This window comes from Caretta caretta, chromosome 8 (genome assembly GCF_965140235.1).
Source record: "Caretta caretta isolate rCarCar2 chromosome 8, rCarCar1.hap1, whole genome shotgun sequence".
NCBI classification, from domain to species: domain Eukaryota; kingdom Metazoa; phylum Chordata; order Testudines; family Cheloniidae; genus Caretta; species Caretta caretta.
In genome coordinates, this window is record NC_134213.1 from 52,677,165 (window position 1) to 52,696,933 (window position 19,769).

A 19,769-nucleotide genomic window follows, 5' to 3' on the forward strand; every position below is an offset into this window, starting at 1 on the left:
ATATCAAGACATAAAAGTCAGAATACAATGGGTGAAATGAGAGAGACTAGATTTTTTTGCAATAAATATGGAGGTAATTGCAATACAATTCAGATGTGTCCAACACAAGCATTGTGGTGTCATGCATGTAATAAAGGCAACTATTTTGACAAGTGTTTTACTCTCAACACAAATTGGAAACAAATAGAAAATCACATATATGAATGGGAGGATAAAGCACTGGTGATGATGGAGGAACACAGTTTGTCACTGGCTCTAATAATTTTAGAGAGCAAGGTTCTACAGTAGATTGGTTTGGCACTGGAAATAAATGAAGAAAAAGTGAATTGAAAAATAGATACTATAGCTGAATTCAGTGTAATCACAACAACTATATGTGAAATGGTTAGTGCCTGCTTCATGTTAAATATTAAAACCAAGCTTTTTAAAATATATATATACAATTTTGGATGCAAAGTTGGAAGGTCCAACTGATAACATCCAGCACTACATCTTTAACTCCCCTTTTAGTAGATGGCTTTAAGTGACTTCCATTTGGAATTGCCTCAGCACCAAAGCACCATGTCTGGTTCCCGACTCTGGCACTCCTTGTACGACACACCAAAGTTTTATTTCCATAAAAATGATGAAGCCCAGCAACAATTTTGATTTAATTTTGCTTGCAGGTTATTTCATCATTGAAAATTTCCTTGTATAAATGAATAGTAAACCACTCACCATGTCCCTCAATCAAATGCCAGTTCCTGGGCCACCATCTGCATCCAAACCAGAGGGCAGAAAAATGAAAGGTAGCTTATCTCTGGTACCTGTCAGCAGAAGTGCAGGTAAATCTCAGCTAGGGACCAGATGATACTGTATTAACTGCATGTGGGGTGTTGTTTAATAACCATTCACAAATGTCTCAGTCACCATGACTTTTGCAGAAAATTGACCTCCTACCAATCCATAGTAAGAGGTTGATAAACAGGAGACTGCAGTTTGGAAGTACCCTCTTGTTTTTATATATTCACTGTATTGAGGTGGGTCATGTGGCTCTTACATTTACATCTGTGGTTTGAATATAATTAGAACACTGAGCGGATACAAAATTTGTATCAGCAGCCGATCCACAATCCACAAAAATGATTCACAGATCTAAAGTGAATATTCACTGATTTGCAGGGCTCTAAATATAATCCAACACCTCAGAGCACCAGCAAAGGAATGGTGAATTTAGGATGCTCATCCTCTGTGAGTGCTCATCTGCGTGTGTGTAAATGTGTGCGTACTGTACTACCATATGTAAAATAACTCTGCAGATAGCAGCAGTTTGACGCCATATGTGCTGCCTGTTTGCGGATGCTGAAATTCTCACAGAAAACCTATTGCTACATACTGAACAAGTAGCAGCAGCACTGCCTGCAGAGGAGCCACAGCAGTGGGTTTACAATGGGCTCATGTTGGAGAGCTACTTCTGTGGGGCTAATTCATAATGATGGGATAAGATGATCCTTTAATAAAGATCTATTCAAAAATAGATGAGAATGGAGCCAGTTCACCATATTGTTTTGAAAACAGTGTTTCCCTCCCCAGCAAAGTGTATCAGCATCTACTGGTGGGTTTTTTCCCTGCTGTTTTCCAGAGCTCCCTCAGCTACGAAATAAATCAAGTATGCTGGACTGTTCAGGACCTCTTCCCACCTCTCTACAGTGTGATTTCATCCCAGAAGAGATCCTCCTAGCTCTGACTTCTGCTGCCAGTACTGCCTATAGCCCTGAATACTTAAGACCCCCCAAGAAAAACAAAAGTGCGAAAGACTTCAAGGTACGTACATTATCCTAGGTAGTGCCTTTTCCTCTTCAGGATAAGACCTGCCCAGAATTGTTCCATTTAGATCTATACTAGCACAGTATCCAGCTGTGCTACCAAATAGTTAAAGGAATTCTTTAGTGCAGCATGTTTTTATTCCAGCAGCTAAAAGTTTAAGTGAATTTAGTGTAGCACATGGTTTTATTAGAACAGCGTGTCTTTTCTGTATTTCTGTTGGCTAGAAGTGACTTGTTTCAATGGATCTGTAACCTTGTTAAACTTATATTACACCTGTGTTCTAATTACAACAACCTTATATGGATTTTAAGCTATTTTAAACAGGGAATTTGTCATTTACTTACCATAAAGTGCCTACCACACTTTGTTGTTACTAAAATATTAGATAACTATTTTGTCTGTATTAGTCCTGGCTTTTTCTGGTGACAGAGAGAGCTATATGGAAACTGGTTAGACTGCTGTTTTGATCTTTTCTATTTCTTGGAAACTTTATTACTATTATGATTTATTTTATTTATCATTTGTATAGCACCATAGCATGCATAAAGCTTTACAATTGGTTACTGTGCCAGTCAAAACCATCATTCTTGCCTCACAGAATGAAGACTTGAAAGGGTACACTACAATGCTCTGTTGGCCAAGCCTTCTGGATGAACTATAAATGGAGAAATTGGAGGGGCGGGGGTTAGAGAGTAGGAGATTATAGTGTTTAAGGCAAGAGGAAAATAGTACATGGACTGAAATCTTGGCAAGAGGGCTCCTGAAGAAGGGGCAAATTCTGGAGGTACTATAGCTGACAAAAAGGCAAGATTTAGTTATGTGAGGGAAGATGTGGGAGAGAACTGGAAGATAAGCATAGTATTGCAAGCTTTGAGAATCAGAAGGATGTGTGTGATGTTAACAGTGACATAAAAAGGGGAGGAGAGACTTGGGAAGTTGTGACAGGATCCCTGGGCTATAACCTGAAACTGTGGGATCGCTGTGCCCCCTGAACTCCCGAGCTTGCGCTGTCTCTCACAATGCTTTGTCAGTGACAAACAACAGAACTTCTCCCGGTGCTGTGATCACTCAGCCTTCAGCATGTGGAGCCCCACACCCCACTAAATTGCATGAATGTACTGCTCATGAATTGTACAGAGAGAGGCACCAGCCAATCACTCCAGACTCCAGCCTTGCACCCCAGAAATATACCGTTACATTGCTCAAGACTCCCTTGGACAGTGCAAGCTCATTAATTAGTTTGCCGGTAGTGGATAGTGCAACAGCCCTTTTAACACGAGCTGAAATTCCTCAAGTACTTCAACCAAAACCACACAGTTTTAGATCAAATATAAAAACAGATTTTATTAACTATAAAGATAGATTTTAAGTGATTATAAGTAGCAGGCATAGAGATCAAAGTTGGTTACATAGAAATAAAAAAATTCAGTCTAAATTCTACAGACTAAGAAAAATTTGAATCAAGCAGTCTCTCACCCTAATAAATGTTACAGGCAGCTCAGTTCTCAATACGCAGGCTGGATTTCCTTCCCAGCCTGGGACCAACCTCCCCAGTTCAAAGTGTGTGTCTTTTAGACGATCTTCTGGGTGTTGAGATGGGAGAGGAGAGAGGCCAAGTGATGATGTCACTGTCCCTCTTTTATACTTTCTTCCAACTGCTAGAAAGATAATTGCTGTGATGTGGGTTAGACAGCCCTCATTGCCTATGCATCCTCTGTGTGGAGTTTCTGGGATAGAAGATTATTCTTGGTGGGCCATCAACACCTGTCTGGCCAATGATAGTTGCTCCTCTATCCCTACTCTAGCAAGGCACCTTCTTTGACTCACCAGCCTCAGCATTTCTCCCTTTGGCAAGACAGGCCTGGGGTAAATCAACCCCTGTCTGCTGCACTGGGGCAGTCTTCATCTTCCCCATTCTGTGTTCCTTCAGCCATATTTTCTGGGTAGGATCATCCCCTTAGATCTACAACAAACAGAAGGTATTATTTCACTAGACACCAATACAAAGGGAGATACCTCCCCCTACCTCCTCATTGGGGTCGGGTATCATCCTGTGGTTTGCCCTGCGGAGTCAATCCTTCCCTTAGTAGGCGCTTAGGCTTGTCTATTTTCCCTATGAGAAGGAGCACAGCCTCTTCTCTTAGAGCTGCTTATTTGCCCACTACCACTGCAGGGGTGAGGGAGGGATAGGGACATGGGAGGGGCTTTAAAAGGGCTCAGGAAGCCCTTAATTGGAGTCAGGTGTTCCTAATTAACCTGAGGCAACCCCTTCTCAGCTGATCCTAATTGACTTGTGGTAACCCCTTCTCAGCTGATAGGGAAGAGGGCCTTCAACATTCTAGAGCTTACACCCACCCACTTCCCTGGAATTTAATAGGATACGACTGTCATGTGGGTGGGGAGCTACTGCTGTTGGGCCCAGAGCACCTTCAGTCTCTGTCTGAGCTAGCCCCCCCCCCCCCTTGCTGCCTCACTAGCGGTCGCCCTGGTTGCTGCTGCCGCTCCTTGGTAGGCCCTGCTGGCCTGCTTCCCCTGCCTCTGTATCTGCTACCACCAGTGGGGTCCCTCCTGCTTGCCTGGCTGCCTGATCCCCGCCCTTGGACTGGCCATCCCTTCTCTGCTGCTTTGGCTGGTGGACCTTCCCACCCTCTGCTTTGCCCACCAGCCTCCCTGCAGCGGTTTGCCCTTTCCCCTTTCTGCCTGTATTTGGCCTGCCTGGCCCAGCAGTTTTTTGTTTGTTTGCCTGCCCCACCCCAGTCTCTAGGAGTCTATTGGTTTGTAAACCCAGCCCCAGTCCCTGTAGTTAATCCCTGTGGTATTCTGGCCCTGTCCCCAGTCTGCCTCTAGCCCATTCCCTTCTCCCCTTGCCTTCTGCTGCCCCCCTTGTCCAGCCCCTTCATTCTGTGCACCCATGTCCCCTCCCCACATGCTTGTGCTCCTTCCTCATTTATGTTGAGCCCCATTGTACAATGCACCACCCTCTGATATTGTAGTCCTTCCCCTCTCCAGTGCAGCCAAAGGAGCCGGTATTCCCATCTCATGGCATTGATTGCACTCCCCCTTCCCAGCCTTGATTGGCACCCTCCTCCCCTGCCTGCAGCCTAGTGGGGAGGTGTGATTTGGCCTCTTGTCCCCATCCCCACCGAGTATGGTGGGGGAAACAGCGGGTGGGATCCCCTGGGTTGACCCTGCTGCTCCCTCTCTGCCTGCTCCCCCGCCAACCATCCCTGCGGCTACCCTCTCGACCGCTGCTGCCAGACTGCCTATCATTGCCCCCTGCTGGGGCACTGGCAGTGGCGGGCACAGGTACAGATCCTGTTGCTGCCAGGTCTTCTGTCTCCTCCAATTCTGGGGGAGCCCCCCCAGCTGGTAGAAAGGGCCAGGGGGAAAAAAAGGGTAAAAGCCCTACCTGGAAGGCCAACCGCCCCATGGTAACGGCTGTTCCCTCTGCTGCAGCCCCACCATGAGCTGCGGCCCCTCCGCCCCTTCCCTTGCCATCCCCTCCACGAGCTCTTGACCCCCAGAGCGTATGCCCAGGAGGCCGCGGCCCCTCCACCCGCCACCTCATCATCTAACTCAGCCACTGCCTCTGTTTCCATCCCTGGTGGATGGGGCTCTTTTCCCACCCTAACCAGAAAGCACGGCGTCCGCTGCCTCCTGATGCCCACCTTGCCCCACATAGAAATGGGCGTTGGTGAGGGTGGTGGGGCCCAAGGCCATGGTAGCAGCCTCTAAGATGTATGGGAAGGTAGTCTTCTTCCTGGCAATGAAGGCTGCTGCCCAGGAAGTGGTGGAGAGGGGTCTGGTGGTGGGGGGCATGTACGTCCCCCTTGAGCCCTTGGAGGACCTGAGCATATGGGTGGTTTTCACTTCCATCCTGCTCTTCCTTCCCAATGCTGCCCTTTAGCCTTTCCTTTCGACCCTGGGAAAGCCCCTGTCAGTGATTAGCCCTCTCCCGCTAGGCTGTAACAACCCCGCCCTCGGTCACATCCTCTCGTTCCGCTAACAGATGCAGATTCAACCTCCACTGGCAGTTCATGACGGGGAAGCGCTTGAGGGGTCCTTTTTGGTGCCCCACCAAGGGGCCCGTTACCAGGTGTACTACTCTTCAGGGCAGGCCCGGTGTTACCTCTGCCAAGCGAGGGACACGTCCCCCCCACCAATGCCTCCCTGACCCTTTATACCATCATGCTTGCCCCCTGGCCTGGCCCCTGCAGGCCAGCCCTCTACCAACACCTTAGAGGGCTGGGTTCTCCTCCAGGGGAAGCAGGGCAAGCGAAAGGCACAAGCTCATGACAGAATTGATGCAGCTTGATGCAGAGTGGGAGGAGGCTCCCCATAAGACCAGGAGAGTGGCCCCTGATGCCGAGCCTTCCGTTGCACCTCCTGATAGTGTCCAACACCTAAAGCTGGCTGGGGAAGTCATGGCAGCAGCGAGAAGCAGTACCAGCCCCCTTCTGGAGTCCCTTCTTGTGGGGGCCTCGGATTGAGTCCTCCCCGTCCCCTTGTCAACTGTGCCCACCATCGGCACCGAGGTGAGTGTTGCCAAGGGTATCGGGTGGGGACTTCTGCTCCATCTTGGAGGCAATTGAGGCTCTGGGTCTGACCCCGGTCACCCTGGGGGAGGACAACCCCCGGCCAGTGGGCCTCGATCTGGGCGGCAGTTGCATTACGATGCCCCCTCCTCCCCTCTCTCCCCTTCCTCTGACTGATGCCCACACTCTTACTCCTAGGGTACCCCTGAGCCATGCCCGGCTGCAGATGGCACCTTGCCTGACATCAAGCCCAGAGCGGGTGCATTTTTTTTCAGCAGGCATCCACCTTCCTCAGCTCTTTGGATCCTCATGAGTGCCTAGTCCTGGGTGGGGATTTTAACACCACCCTCGAAGAGTGGGACCGCTCGGGGACTGAGCAGAGTCCGGCTGACATGGACGTCCTCTGGGAGATCATAGACCATCACTCCCTGGTGGACGTCTGGTGCGATCATCACCTGGATGATGAGTCTACCTTTACTTATGTCCGGGTGGAGGAAGATCAGTCGTACTACTCCTGGTTGGATTACATTTATCTATCTCATCATCATCTCTCATGGGCCCACTCCTCCAGCGTTCGGCCAGCCCCATTCTCGGTGGCCGTGATGGCCCCTCTGACTTCTGAGATGCTGGGGCAGGCCTATTGGCACTTTAACAATAACCTGCTGGAGGATGTGGGTTTCGTGGCATCCTTCCAGGAGTTCTGGCTGGCCTGGCAAGAGCAGAGATGTGCCTTTCCCTCAGTGCAGTGATGGTGGGATGTGGGGAAGGTACGTGCCCGGCTCTTCTGTCATGATTGGGGCACCAGTTGGCGGAGGGATGTGGTGATAGAGCAGCTGGAGCAGAAGGTCTTGGAGCTGGAGAGGTGCCTGGACGCCAGACCCGGGGATCCATCCCTCTGCAGAGCATGCCGGGAGAAGTGTGAGGAGCTCTGGGTCCTCAAGGATCATCAAGCCTGGGGTGCGTTCATTCGTTCCCACATCCATCTCCTTCAGGAGATGGATCGCGGCTCCTGCTTCTTCTATGCCCTGGAGAAAAAGAGGGGGGGCCAAGAAGCAGGTCACCTGCCTTTTGGCAGAGGACGGCACCCCCCTCATGGATCCGGAGAAGATGTGTGGAAGGGCCAGGGCCTTCTATGCCAGCTTTTTCTCCCTGAATCCGACCGACGCTGATGCTTTCAGAGTGCTCTGGAATGAACTCCTGACGGTCAGTGCAGGCAACTGGGACCGGCTGGAGCTGCCGCTCACTCTGTCTGAATTCTCAGAAGCCCTCCATGTCATGCCCACTAATAAATCTCCAGGCATGGACGGGCTGACCATAGAGTTCTACTGCGTGTTCTGGGACGTCCTTGTCCTGGACCTCGTCACCATCTGGGCCGAGTCCTTGGAGAGCAGGGTCCTCCCTCTGTCATGCAGGTGAGCCATGCTCACCTTGCTACTGAAGAAGGGGGATCTCCACGACCTTCAGAAATGGCATTGGACTACAAAGTCATAGTGAAGGCCATCTCGCTGCGGCTGGAGTCCCGGGCCAATCCATCTTCGAAAACCCTGTATTTGGTCCAGGACCTCTTGGAGCTTGGGTGCAGGGATGGTCTGTCATTCGCCTTCTTTTTCCTGGATGAGGAGAAAGCATTTGACAGGATGGACCACGGGTATTTCCTGGGCACTCTGTGAGCATTCGGCTTCAGGCCCCAATTTGTGGGTTTTCTCCAGGTGCTTTATGCCTTCACGGAGTGTTTGGTCAGGCTCAACTGGAGCCTGACCAAACCGGTCAGCTTCAGGCAAGGGGTACATCAGGGCTGTCTGCTGTTGGGCCAGCTATATTCTCTGGCAATCGAGCCCTTCCTCTGTCTCCTCCGCTGGAGGTTGACAGGGTTGGTGCTCCAAGAGCTGGAGTTGTGGCGGGTCCCATTGCCGTACGCCAATGACGTGCTCCTTGTGGTCCAGGACCCAGGCGACCTGGTGCGGGTGAAGGCCTGCCAGGCGATCTACTTGGTGGCCTCCTTCACCCGAATCAACTGGATCAAGAGCTCTGGCCTGATGGTCAGGGATGGGTGGCAGACGAGCTCCCTTCCACCCACGCTTCAGGCCATTCAGTGGAGTGTGGGTCCACTGCTCTATCTTGGTGTTTATCTTTCTGCCATACATCCTTCTCCACTGGAGAACTGGCAGGATTTAGAGGGCAGGGTGGGTGAGCGGCTGCGGAGATGGACAGGACTGCTGTGGTGCCTCTTCCTCCGAGGGAGAGCATGATGCTTAACCAGCTGGTCCTATGCTCTGGCACTGGCTCAACACCCAGATCTTGGCCGCGGGTTTCCTGGCCCACCTCCAGAAGATAGTTCTGGAGTTCTTTTCACCAGGACTGCACTGGGTCTCTGCAGGGGTCTTTAGTTTTCCCTTGGAGGAGGGAGGACAGGACCTGATCTACCTTTGCACTCAAGTCCATGTCTTCTGCCTCCAGGCCCTGCAGAGACTTCTTTATGGTGCATGTAGTCTAGTGTGGAGCACTCTGGCACACGCCTTCCTGCGCCGCTTCTGAGGGCTTCGATATGACCAGCCTCTCTTTATCTCCATCCGAGAGGTCTTCTCTGAGACCTCTCTGAGCTGCCAGTCTTTTACCAGGACCTCCTCCGGCCCTGGAAGCTGGTATCAGCAACCAGGTCCATGGCGGCCACCAAAGGGGTAGATCTCCTCGTGGAGCCTCTGCTACACAATCCCCAACTTGGTGTGCAGGTGGCGGAGTCCCCCTCGGTGCACCAGAGGTTGGTCCTGGCAGGAGTCACCAGGATCGGAGACTTCCTGGACTATGACCGAGGAGACTTGGTGGATCCCCTGATGCTTGCTCAGCATGTGGGGCTCTCCACCCATCGTACTCCCAGACACATACTTCAGGAGGTGAGAGCAGCCTTGTCACCGGCCTCTCAAGCTTACTTTGAGCAGGTCCTGAGGGAAGGTGCTCCCTACCCACCCCACACCCTGGGCCCTCTGGATCTTTTCATTGGGTCCTTGTCCTGTGAGCCTCCTCAGCAGCCCCACCCTTATACCTCGAGCTGGCTGCGTGACCTCCAGCTGGTTCGCTTTTGAACTGCGCCAAGGGCACATCTGTATGCTCCATTTCCTCACCCTCATGTCCCACTCCGATACCAAATGGTGGGACTTAATGTCATCTGTCGAGGGTGAGGAATCCCGGTGGGCCAGCCTATATTCCACCCTAGTCCCGCAGCCCTCTGGGATATCAGCTGATGGCTCCTTCATGGAGCTGTGAGCACGGGTGTGTATTTGGCATGGTTCACTCCAGTCCCGGAAGCCTGTCCCTTCTGTAGCATGAGGGAGACCCTGGCACATGTTTATCTTGAGTGCGCCAGGTTGCACCCCTTTTCCGACTCCTCCTGGACCTCCTTTAACATTTTTGGCTGCATTTCTCTCCCCACCTCTTTATACATGCACCCCCATCTGTGGCCCCACAAAGTCGCGGGATCTCTTTGTCAACTTCCTCCTAGCGATGGCCAAGGTGGTCGTCTGTAACACCAGGGAGAGGATGTTGGCTGAGGGCGTTCTCTGTGACTGTGAGGCCTAATTCTGACCCTCCTTCCATTCACGCATCCGGGCAGAGTTCCTCTGGGCAACGTCCGCCTGGCTTCCTTGACACCTTTGAGGAACAGTGGGTGCTGTCCATGGTTCTCTGCTCGGTGTCCCCTTCAGGTTCCCTATTTTTGACCCTTTGACCTTCACACCAGTCCTTGTCATTTTTTTCGTTGTCCCCTGTAATTCCTTGAGTTTCCGGGCTCTGTGGATTCTCCCCATAGGCTGGGGGAGGTCCTTTAGCCACTGGCGGGTGTCCACTTCCCCAGAACCCAATAGGAACACCCTCTTGCAGCTGTCTGGCCTGACTTTGTCACACTACTGAAAGGTCAGCTGTGGTCGTTTCCCTGTAGATAAATCTCTGCATTAAGCATCTTCGCATAACTGTGTATCATTTTCATATGACTTTGTATTATACCTCTTCATATAACCTTGTATTAAGTCTTTCCATATATAACCTCTATTTTCATACAACTTTGTATCAAGTCCTTTGATATAGGAACTTTGTATTGAGCCTTAGTATAATGTTATAGCCCCTAAGGATAGTTAAGGTAGAAGAAAAATGTCTTTTTGCTAGGAGTAGAATCAGATCTCCCCCCTTTTAATCAATTGCCCTGTTGAATGAATGAGGTGAATGAGTAAGGCGTGGAAGGCAAGCACCTCCAGACAGCTGCAACAGTTGGAGAGGGGATGGAAGCCAGACCCAAGAACAATAAAACTTGTCAAGTGGGCTCATTAAAGAAGATCAGACATATTGAGGGCCTTGGGAGTTAGAAGCGAGCACCTTCTTTTCAAAACACCCTCTTTGAAAATAAATGTGGCAGCATTAAGACAACACCCAGAAGGAAGCGCCACAGATGACCAACTGACACAGACACAGATTTTGCATCTGTGGTATAGATTTGCATGAGAGGGAAGCTGCTATAAATGTGAGGTGTCTTGCAGAGGATCCTGGGTCTCATCTTGTCAACATCGCAGCATCGATCCGGATGGACAGAAGCCCGGCTCCACCCCTTCCCCATCTAACTCACCTGGCTAGTGAGGTTAAGGGGAGCAACTAGTTGGTAACAACAACAAGACGGAGTGTGCTTGTGTGTGTATGTGAATGCATGAGTGTAATATATATCATATGCATATGATACAGTATTGATTGATACATGTATTACCAATAAATGTGGTGCTTTGCCTTATCCCCCCTGAAAAGATCCTGTGCTAAGTACAACATCCCAACCTCACAACATATCTCAGTAACAGATATAGCAATACTTTATAACTTAACATACAATTATAGTGCATACAGTTCAACTGGATATTAAGGTTCAACAGAGCAAGACTTTTAAAATGATACCCCACAAGGCCTGCATTATACAAAACATATCATAATCACATGACAATGGTGAATATGGGAGTTCCAGCATGTTACTTTGAGGTACTGAGTGTCACAGAGGTCCAGTCTGAGACATGTTGAGATGGCAGCTGGATGTTCAGGGAGGAATATTGGAGAGGCACTGAGGATGGATAGGGAGATGTGGAAGTCATCAGTATAGAGTTGATAGCAAACCCTGGAGAATGACTGAGAGCGTATGGAGGGATGGCAGAAAGGGATTGAGAACAGGGTCCTGTAGAACACTGGCAGAGAGAGGAAGGAAGGAAGAAGATGGGAAAGAGAGAGAGCAAATGGTTGGAATACCAAGTGAATATGGCAACAATGAACAGGGTGAAGAGACAAGATGGGGTCCCAGGCAAGAGTCTGTTATAAATGGGAAGAAGGGGGGACAACTCCAAAATGTTGGGAACCACAGAACTATATAAACCAAGCCCTAATGTGGGCTCATGGAAACCTGTCAAACAGACCCTCTGTATGCTATATAATTAGGGCCCTTTGTTTCTGCTTTTTATTTTGTTTAAAATTCTTAGGGAAGTTAGCAGTGTTTCGTACAAATATTAAAAAATGAGTGAAAATCAGTGGAAAAAATTTACTTCACAGTTTTCTGGGTAATTATCAGGATTAATAATGAGGCATGAGAGAACACATAAACCAGAAAATAGAGAAGAGGGCCAGTGGGTTAGCAGGAGAAATGGACAGGGACTATCACCCAGCTCCCTTTCTGTCTTGATCCTCCATGGCACATGTTAGGATATAGATATTCAGGCCAGTCTGTAAAGGCCTATACTTTAAGAATTTAAGTATATGTTTATCATTTAGCTAGTTATAGAGGTATAAAAGAAAGAATCACAATCATTGTCTGCCTGTATAGGGCCTTCTCTTACTGTGACAGTCTGAGGCCCTGTTCTTAGGCTAAGGCCTTTGGCTAAGCAGCAGCGGCAGCTATAAGCTGAGAAGTGTAGGGTCACGTCCTCACCAGTCACATTGAAATAAGGTGCTATTGGGCTGTTAGGCATTATCAGGACAGGATTGTATTCCTATCACCACCAGATAAAGATGGTTAAAGAAAACTTAGTTTGATAGCATCCTGTCTGGCAAGAACTCACTTATCAATAGCTGGGGTGTGAAATCCTCATTTCTGTGTTGTTCTATCACTGTAGTCTCCACTTCTCTATTGTTTGTCTGTATAATCTCTGGTTCTCTGATTGTTTCTGTCTGGTGTATTATTAATTTTGTTGGGTGTAAACCAATTAAGGTGGTGGGATATAATTGGTTACATAATCATGTTACAATATGTTAGGATTGGTTAGTTAAATTTCAGTAAAATGATTGGTTAAGATATAGCTAAGCAGAACTCAAGTTTTACTATGTAGTCTGCAGTCAGTCAGGAAGTAAGGGTGGGGAACAGGGGTGGGGGAATTGGAATCATGTTTTGCTAAGGGGGGGGGGAATGGAAACAGGGACACAAGTAAGGCTCTGTGGCATCAGAGCTGGGTAGGGGGACACTGAGGAAGGAAATTGGAATTATTGCTTGCTGGAAGTTCACCCCAATAAACATTGAATTGTTTGCACCTTCGGACTTCAGGTATTGTTGCTCTCTGTTCATGCAAGAAGGACCAGGGAAGTGAGAGGGTGAAGGAATAAGCCCTCTAACAGTGCAGGGGAAGCACATGGGGCTGCACTCAACAGCTGGGGTCAGCAGGGGGCTTTGCCCAACTGGGGGGCCAGGTTGCAGCCTTCCACTCCCTGTGGGCCTGTTGCTGCAGCGCTCAGGTGGTGTTGGCTGCTGGGACCAGACTTTCTGCCTGTCTGGCTGCCCCACCGTGCAACTGTAGCAGTCACAAACCAGAGGTTTCCCTCCTCTGTGCAGGCGCCCTGTGCCTGAATACTGAATTTTTCAGAGAAATTCAGTAAAAAGCAAAAATGGAGGGCCCTATATGTGATCTGTGTAAAATTGTTAGTGACCATTTTGCTGTTTTGCCTTCTATTGTGTAAATATTCCTAGTAATATCTCCTTGCTTCTTTTTCTGTCTCTCTGAATGTCAATGGTATTGTTCTCTTCAGCCATCTGAGCATAGGCGACTCAGTTCTTTTAGCAAAAAAAAACGAGGAGTACTGGTGGCACCTTAGAGACTAACAAATTTATTTGAGCATAAGCTTTTGTGGGCTAAAGCCCACTTCATCAGATGCATGCAGTGGAAAATACTGTAGGAAGATATATATCTATATCTATAGATAGATATATATGCCATGGCAACACCCATTTTTTCATGTTCTCTGTATATATATATCTTCCTACTGTATTTTCCACTGCATGCATCTGATGAAGTGGGCTTTAGCCCATGAAAGCTTATGCTCAAATAAATGTGTTAGTCTCTAAGGTGCCACAAGTACTCCTCATTCTTTTTGCTGATATAGACTAACATGGCTACCACTCTGAAACCTGTCAATTCTTTAGGTAACCCCTGGAATGATGGGTAGTCTTTGTTTCTCATGAACTTAGGGTTTTCACTGAGAAGTGATATTTGTGCTTACTCTTCAGGGGAGTATGCGTGCCCCAGATGGGCTCTGGCAGCATCCCATTCGCAGGAACAAGTTCAAATACCTCATAGACCATCCCATCTGTCTGATGGGAGCTGGAAGGTATGTGAATGGGGATAAGAGAGATGGTGAAAGTGAAGAAAGGTGAGGGCTGGGAACATCCCTACTCTTCATGTCTAATGGCTGTGATAACAAACACTCAAGTATTGGCTGGGAAATAAACAAGTGGAAGTGCTGCCTAACAATCTGGAGAGATTTTTCAGGCCATGGTGTTTTCCTTTGAGGTCATGTGGTTTCTTTTGGGAATTACTCTTTTCCAAAGGAGTCAAGTCTCACACATTTATATAATCCAGGATTGCTGTGAGGAAGCCCTGCCTGTCTTTAATAGATTTGGAAGAGGATGTAGCTCTCCTATAGCCTTTTGGCAGCTCCTTGTAATTTAACATTGCATTAGTCATGCCAGAGAAGTGATAATGTTCCAATCATATGCTGTCCTTACCAGAAATAAGACACACACATATTTTGGCACATCAGTGGAAACAAGTCTGAAAAGCAACCCCTGACCAGTGTTATTGCAGACAGTAGTTCCTGGCAGATTCACCTTCAGTGAAATGATTAAGATGGCTAAAATATCAGTGTGTCACCCTTTATTAGCCAAGTGTGACAAGATTCCAGGTATAGCCTTCATTAGGATGCACAGAATAATCCCCCCTCAGACTGTGACTAGCATTAGGAGAGAAGTGGAGTGCCTGGTGATGAGCTCAATGAATAAGTGCTTTCCTCTATTTTCTCAGGGATGTTTCATTTCTATATGACATAGCTGGAAAAGAAGATGAAAGAAAGATGTCTCCAGCAAGCCCTTTAGCTGAACCACATCGTGATGGTTCTTCCATGACTAGTGCTGTGAGTGCTAAAGTTTGATAAATCTTTCTCATTTCATTTGAGCCCTTGAACACAGTGATCAAGAGTTTTCTTCACCAATCTGAAACCCTGCTGATTCTTCTTTACCTTTCCCAGTATTAATGTGTGTTTAAGAGCAAGAGATTCATAATAGTAGGCACTGTGGGAATGGTGGAAAGTGTAATTCAGTTACTCCCTTTCAGCCTGTCTCGGCTGGAGTGCCTGCAGAGAACGGTGCAAGAGCACTGGTTTTGTGGGATTTCAGTTCCAACTCTATCAGGTCTAGCTGTTTCCAGCCATAATTATTTTAAGCAATAATATAGCCGCACTAACTGTTCTTGCAGGCATCACTGTACAGAATGCTGTGCTTCCATTTTGAACCCTTCCATTTTGGTGTGGCTATAAAGATTTTAAATTTGAATGAGCTCTCGGTGTAGATTTAGGGAGGATTTTCATTTGCACTCAGCATTGCTCTAACTCTGTGAGAGTTTGACTGATGTTGATCTGTGTTAGATTTAGGCCTGGTTTCTCACCCAGCACAGTCTTTTAATCTGTTACCCTTTGATCTAATAACTCACTGCTTTTTTTTTTTGGCTATACAATTTCTTCAGCAGCAGAAAACCTCCCATCTCACAGTCGGAATTCAGACACACGTTTATTTTGTCATAAATTTACATTTATTTTAGATTTGTGAAGTGCACCAATCATCCAGATTCTAAATACATACATGGAGAAATGGGATAGCAGTACGAAAAGCTTCTGCACAAGGCTTGCTCTCTAAGCAACCCCAACAGATATCCCTTCTGGGGTATAGTGGGCGTTTGTGTGCAGCTTTTACCAGTGTGTTTTATGCTCTGATGTCTCCGTTCTGTCCTTCACAGACAAGTGTAGCAGATAGCCTGGTCCCTGAAGAATTTCACATTGTGAAGAACAAAGGAGTCCTGGGCTTGGAGTATTATGATGAGTGAGTGCTTGTATGGTTTACAGAGAATTCTCCTCAAAGTTTAATGGCCTGTCTTGCACTATAGAGTGGGGCAAGGTAACAAGGCCAAGAACACTGGCCAAATATATGCAACCTAATCAAGGGGTGAAGAGTGTATAAAGTCTGATTTAGCAGTTGTGTTAAGAGCATATCTAGAAAAAGGGCTGCAGAAGAGATGTCAGGCAACACCTGTCCCCGCAGAGCTGTCTGAGCAATGCTCTTACATCCATTGCTGTGTGATGGCTAAAGAGAGCCAAACCTCTCTCTCTCTTTTTTTTTTTTTTCATTCCTCTGACTACCTCTCAAGAGCTGGGCTGTCAAATGTATTTCTGGTTGGGTCTGAATGTGGCAGTAGAAATCTGATGAGACCACAGAATTACAGAACCATAGGGCTGGAAGGGTCCTAAGGAGGTCATCTAGTCCAGTCATTAGAGGGCAATGCTGAGAGATTCCTTAAAGTCACGGTTGGCTGTTGTATGAGTTTAATTGGAGTGTGTCTTTTTACACTCTACCCACTATTTAGAATTGCATTCTGCAATAAAGCTAGACAGGTTCCCTCAACCCACATAGTGGATCTTCAGGGCCCTAGTTGTAATCCTGAAGCTATCCCCTCAGGTTTTCCACCTTTTAGTCCTCCTGGCTGTGAGGCTTGAATTAAGTTCACTAAACCTTGACCAAAGAAGTCTAGAGAGAGTTCTTTAAAACCCTCAACACCATGCCTTAAATTTGTTGGAGTCTCATATTCTCTTCCTCTGAGATTAGGAATTAAATCCCAGACTTCTGAGTGGCAGTATATATAATGTTAATATAAGTAATATTAATAATAATATTAGTATTGTGTGTTATATTTTTTTTATTTATTGGTATTATAGTAGCACCTAGGAGCCCTGGACATGCACCAGAAGTCCATTGTGCTATGTGCTATACAAACACAGAACACAAGGGCAGTCCCTTCCTCAAAGAGCTCACATTCTATACAGCACCTTTGAGGCAGTCCTGAATTCTACAGCTAAGCCAGAATACTGTCTGACGCAGGTTTTAAAATTTATGTTTGTTTTACAGTAAATACACAACACTACTTGAAGATAGTGAAAATAGACTGCGGCTATTCCCATCTATGTGAGTACTGCCCTGCACTACATTTCTATTAGAAGAAGTGACAGTATGGATTTAATTTCTATGTAATACCTTGTGCCATTTTATTTAAGTGAATGGCACTTCCTTTCTACCCTGGACTTTTAGGAAACCATCTGGGAGATTAGAGGTCATCCAGCTGATGAAGGTGATGGACACCATGCTGGAGAAGGCTGGAGTAGATGATGAGCAAATCGGGATAACAGGACCTTCACAGGTAATGTCTTGTCAAAATCCTGCGAAATAACATCTCATCTACACTAGAGTTTATCCCCTGCAATATTTAAGGGGTCTCCCAGTTGTTTAATTCTAATGCTATACGCTATTGTGGGTCTTCCTTCTCATCCTGGTACTACTAATAGAGACTGTTACTTGTTGAGGATTTGGTCTGTTCCTCTTGGGATTTGGTCTGATTTATGAAGACTGACAGATTGGCACCAGGGCATTGGGTGTTGGACTTTCCTGGTGCAAATGTTGCCAACAGGTGAAATGTTTTTAATGGCTAGTGTGAAAGAATTAAAGCAGCAGATTCCCGATCTCCTGATTGTGACTACAAAAGGAGACCCAACAGCTACTGATCCAAATTGACTGAGAGGTGTTAAATGCTGGGCCTTCAGAAACCCGTCCAGGCTTGAAACAGGATGTCAGAGAATCTTCCTATCTTAGGGCTATCTTCAGGTATTCCATGCACAAAAATTGGGCAGATTTGGACATACAGAGTGAGATATTAAAAAGCACTCAGTATCTGCCTAACTGTTCCCATTGGAGTTAACAGAAGAAGGTTCCCATCAACTTTGATGGGAGCGGAGTTAGGCCTATACTGAGCACTTTTGAAAACCGTATCATTGAACTCATGCACAATGACTCTTTCTCCAGTACACTCTACCATTTTCTTCTGAAAAAAAATCTATCACAAGGGTTTTGTTTTTTAAAGCCAAACTTTGTCCAGGATTTCTTTACCCCAAGGTCATCGCTGCCAAAGGGTAAATTCCTTGACAAAGCCTGCAAAGATCCTGGTTTTGTTTTTTGCCAGCTGCACAATGTATTGGAGGTGCTGAAGACAGAGCAGAACATTTACAACATAGTGTTCCATGAGCTGATTCGACAGGTCAGTGTGGATTGTGCAGAGAGAGGAGAACTGCTTTCTAAGCTTAGGTGAGAATTCACAGCGTTCCCTTTCAGATTATGGCTGTGTTCTGACTAGCTTGGTATTTCATAAAACCATGTTGCCTCCAGGAATGTGAAGAATAATTAACTGTCACTCTCCTCAGCACCACTGCCCTGTTCTCTGTAAGTGATTTCTAGAGGGAGAAGCTGTGAGTAGAAAGCTGAGAGCTCCTTTGTGATCAAGGTTCTTATACCATTCTCTCAGAGATCCTGTATTTGGCACAACCGAATAATCCTAGAATGTTAAAATCCTGGCTCCAAATGCTCAGAAGATTATATTATAGAAATTTCCATACTCAGTAGAAAGAGGATCCTCATTAGATACTGGATTAGCAGATGTAGATTCTCAGAAAGGTAAGACAGTTTTCCCAGTTTACTGTGTCTCTTTCTATTACAGGCAGAGGTATGTGAATCTGCTGGATCGGATCCCCCAACAGATGAGAAACCTTTACAAAGAAATGATGGCGCAACGAGTAATGGACAGGCACATTACAGAAGAGTTATACAATTTCAAGGAATCTGTTAGACGGCTGACAAGGTCTGAATCATGATTGATCTTCCTAAATCTACCTTCTGTGCAGTAGATTTGTTGAGTGTTCTGCTCTTCCATGGTTTCTGCTTCCATGTTTTATGCTGTGGGTCAGAACAATATTGACCATCTCACAGCCATCTTACCTCTTATGCAAAGCTTCTCGTCCACATTCTTAGTACCAGTCCTGTAGAACTGTAGCATAGAATGGCAGCACAGTCTCTTCCCTTTCTTCAAATCAGGGTGGATAAGAATCAATGATTATTTAAAAAAAATTAAAAACTCACATTTGTTTTAAATTTAAATTGAACTTTCTTTAAATTGAATTAAAAAATAAACCTATTTAAAAATAAATTTGAAATAATGATAGACTCCATTAAGACCTAAGTGAATTATAATCTATTGAAATAATTTAAATTAAATATAAAACATATGATTAAATAGTGAATATTTGCTGCCAAGTTTTAAAGAAAGTCAAACCATTGAACTGATGGCAGTCAGTTGCTAGGCATCTAGAACCAAAGTATGAAGTGTGAAATCAGCTTTTGACAGCAATAGCCTCTTCTGCTTGTGCAGAGAGAATATTTTCTTCATTTCAGTTTATTCAGGTTCAATGACTAGTTCATTCAAAGTTAAAAAAACACTTGGGAGTTGAAAAATCAGGAAAGCTTGTTTTCCTCTTCTAAGCTATGAATAAAAACTAGGTGTGAGAGGATGAGATTTACTAGTTCTAAAATGTTCAAGGGGTGACCACAAACAGTCAGTTCAATTCATTAAATACAGATAATACCTTCTTTGTTTAACACATTGGTAAACTTTAAATGCAAAACTTATTTTGATAAACTTTTTGATTTTTTCTGGCATATTCAATATGTTTAAAATAGTTTTAATTAATAAATAAAATGCTGTTTTGGTGCATTTTTAGTTGAATTTCCATCCAAACAGAGCTTGACACAAATCAAAAGTAAATAATTAATCATCATCTAGTAAATACGAAATGCATCATTCACCATTTTCTAACTTAAAAAATGGAAAGTTAAGAATCAGAATAAATATACGGTAAGCTATATTATTGCTTAAATAAATATGTATAGGTATGGTGTATCTTCCTTGTTTGCAAAAAAAAATAAAGCACCAAACTTAGTGTAAGGACTATATTTAGTTGCAAATCAATATGTTTTATGTTTCCAATCAATGAGAATCAACTTTT

At 46.0% G+C, this 19,769-nt stretch overlaps 1 protein-coding gene across 1 annotated transcript in view; it reads left to right on the top strand.

Annotated features, from left to right (window-relative positions):
- Positions 1 to 669: 669 nt before the first annotated feature.
- Positions 670 to 19,769, top strand: part of AXDND1 (axonemal dynein light chain domain containing 1) — a 54,522-nt gene continuing 35,422 nt past the window's right edge. The window contains exons 1-9 of the mRNA XM_048861657.2: positions 670 to 824; positions 1,622 to 1,803; positions 13,849 to 13,949; positions 14,642 to 14,750; positions 15,629 to 15,711; positions 16,792 to 16,848; positions 16,972 to 17,080; positions 17,897 to 18,018; positions 18,428 to 18,568. Of these exons, the coding sequence (XP_048717614.2) occupies positions 698 to 824; positions 1,622 to 1,803; positions 13,849 to 13,949; positions 14,642 to 14,750; positions 15,629 to 15,711; positions 16,792 to 16,848; positions 16,972 to 17,080; positions 17,897 to 18,018; positions 18,428 to 18,568 (1,031 nt within the window). The 5' untranslated portion in view covers positions 670 to 697. The remainder of the gene's footprint in view (positions 825 to 1,621; positions 1,804 to 13,848; positions 13,950 to 14,641; positions 14,751 to 15,628; positions 15,712 to 16,791; positions 16,849 to 16,971; positions 17,081 to 17,896; positions 18,019 to 18,427; positions 18,569 to 19,769) is intronic.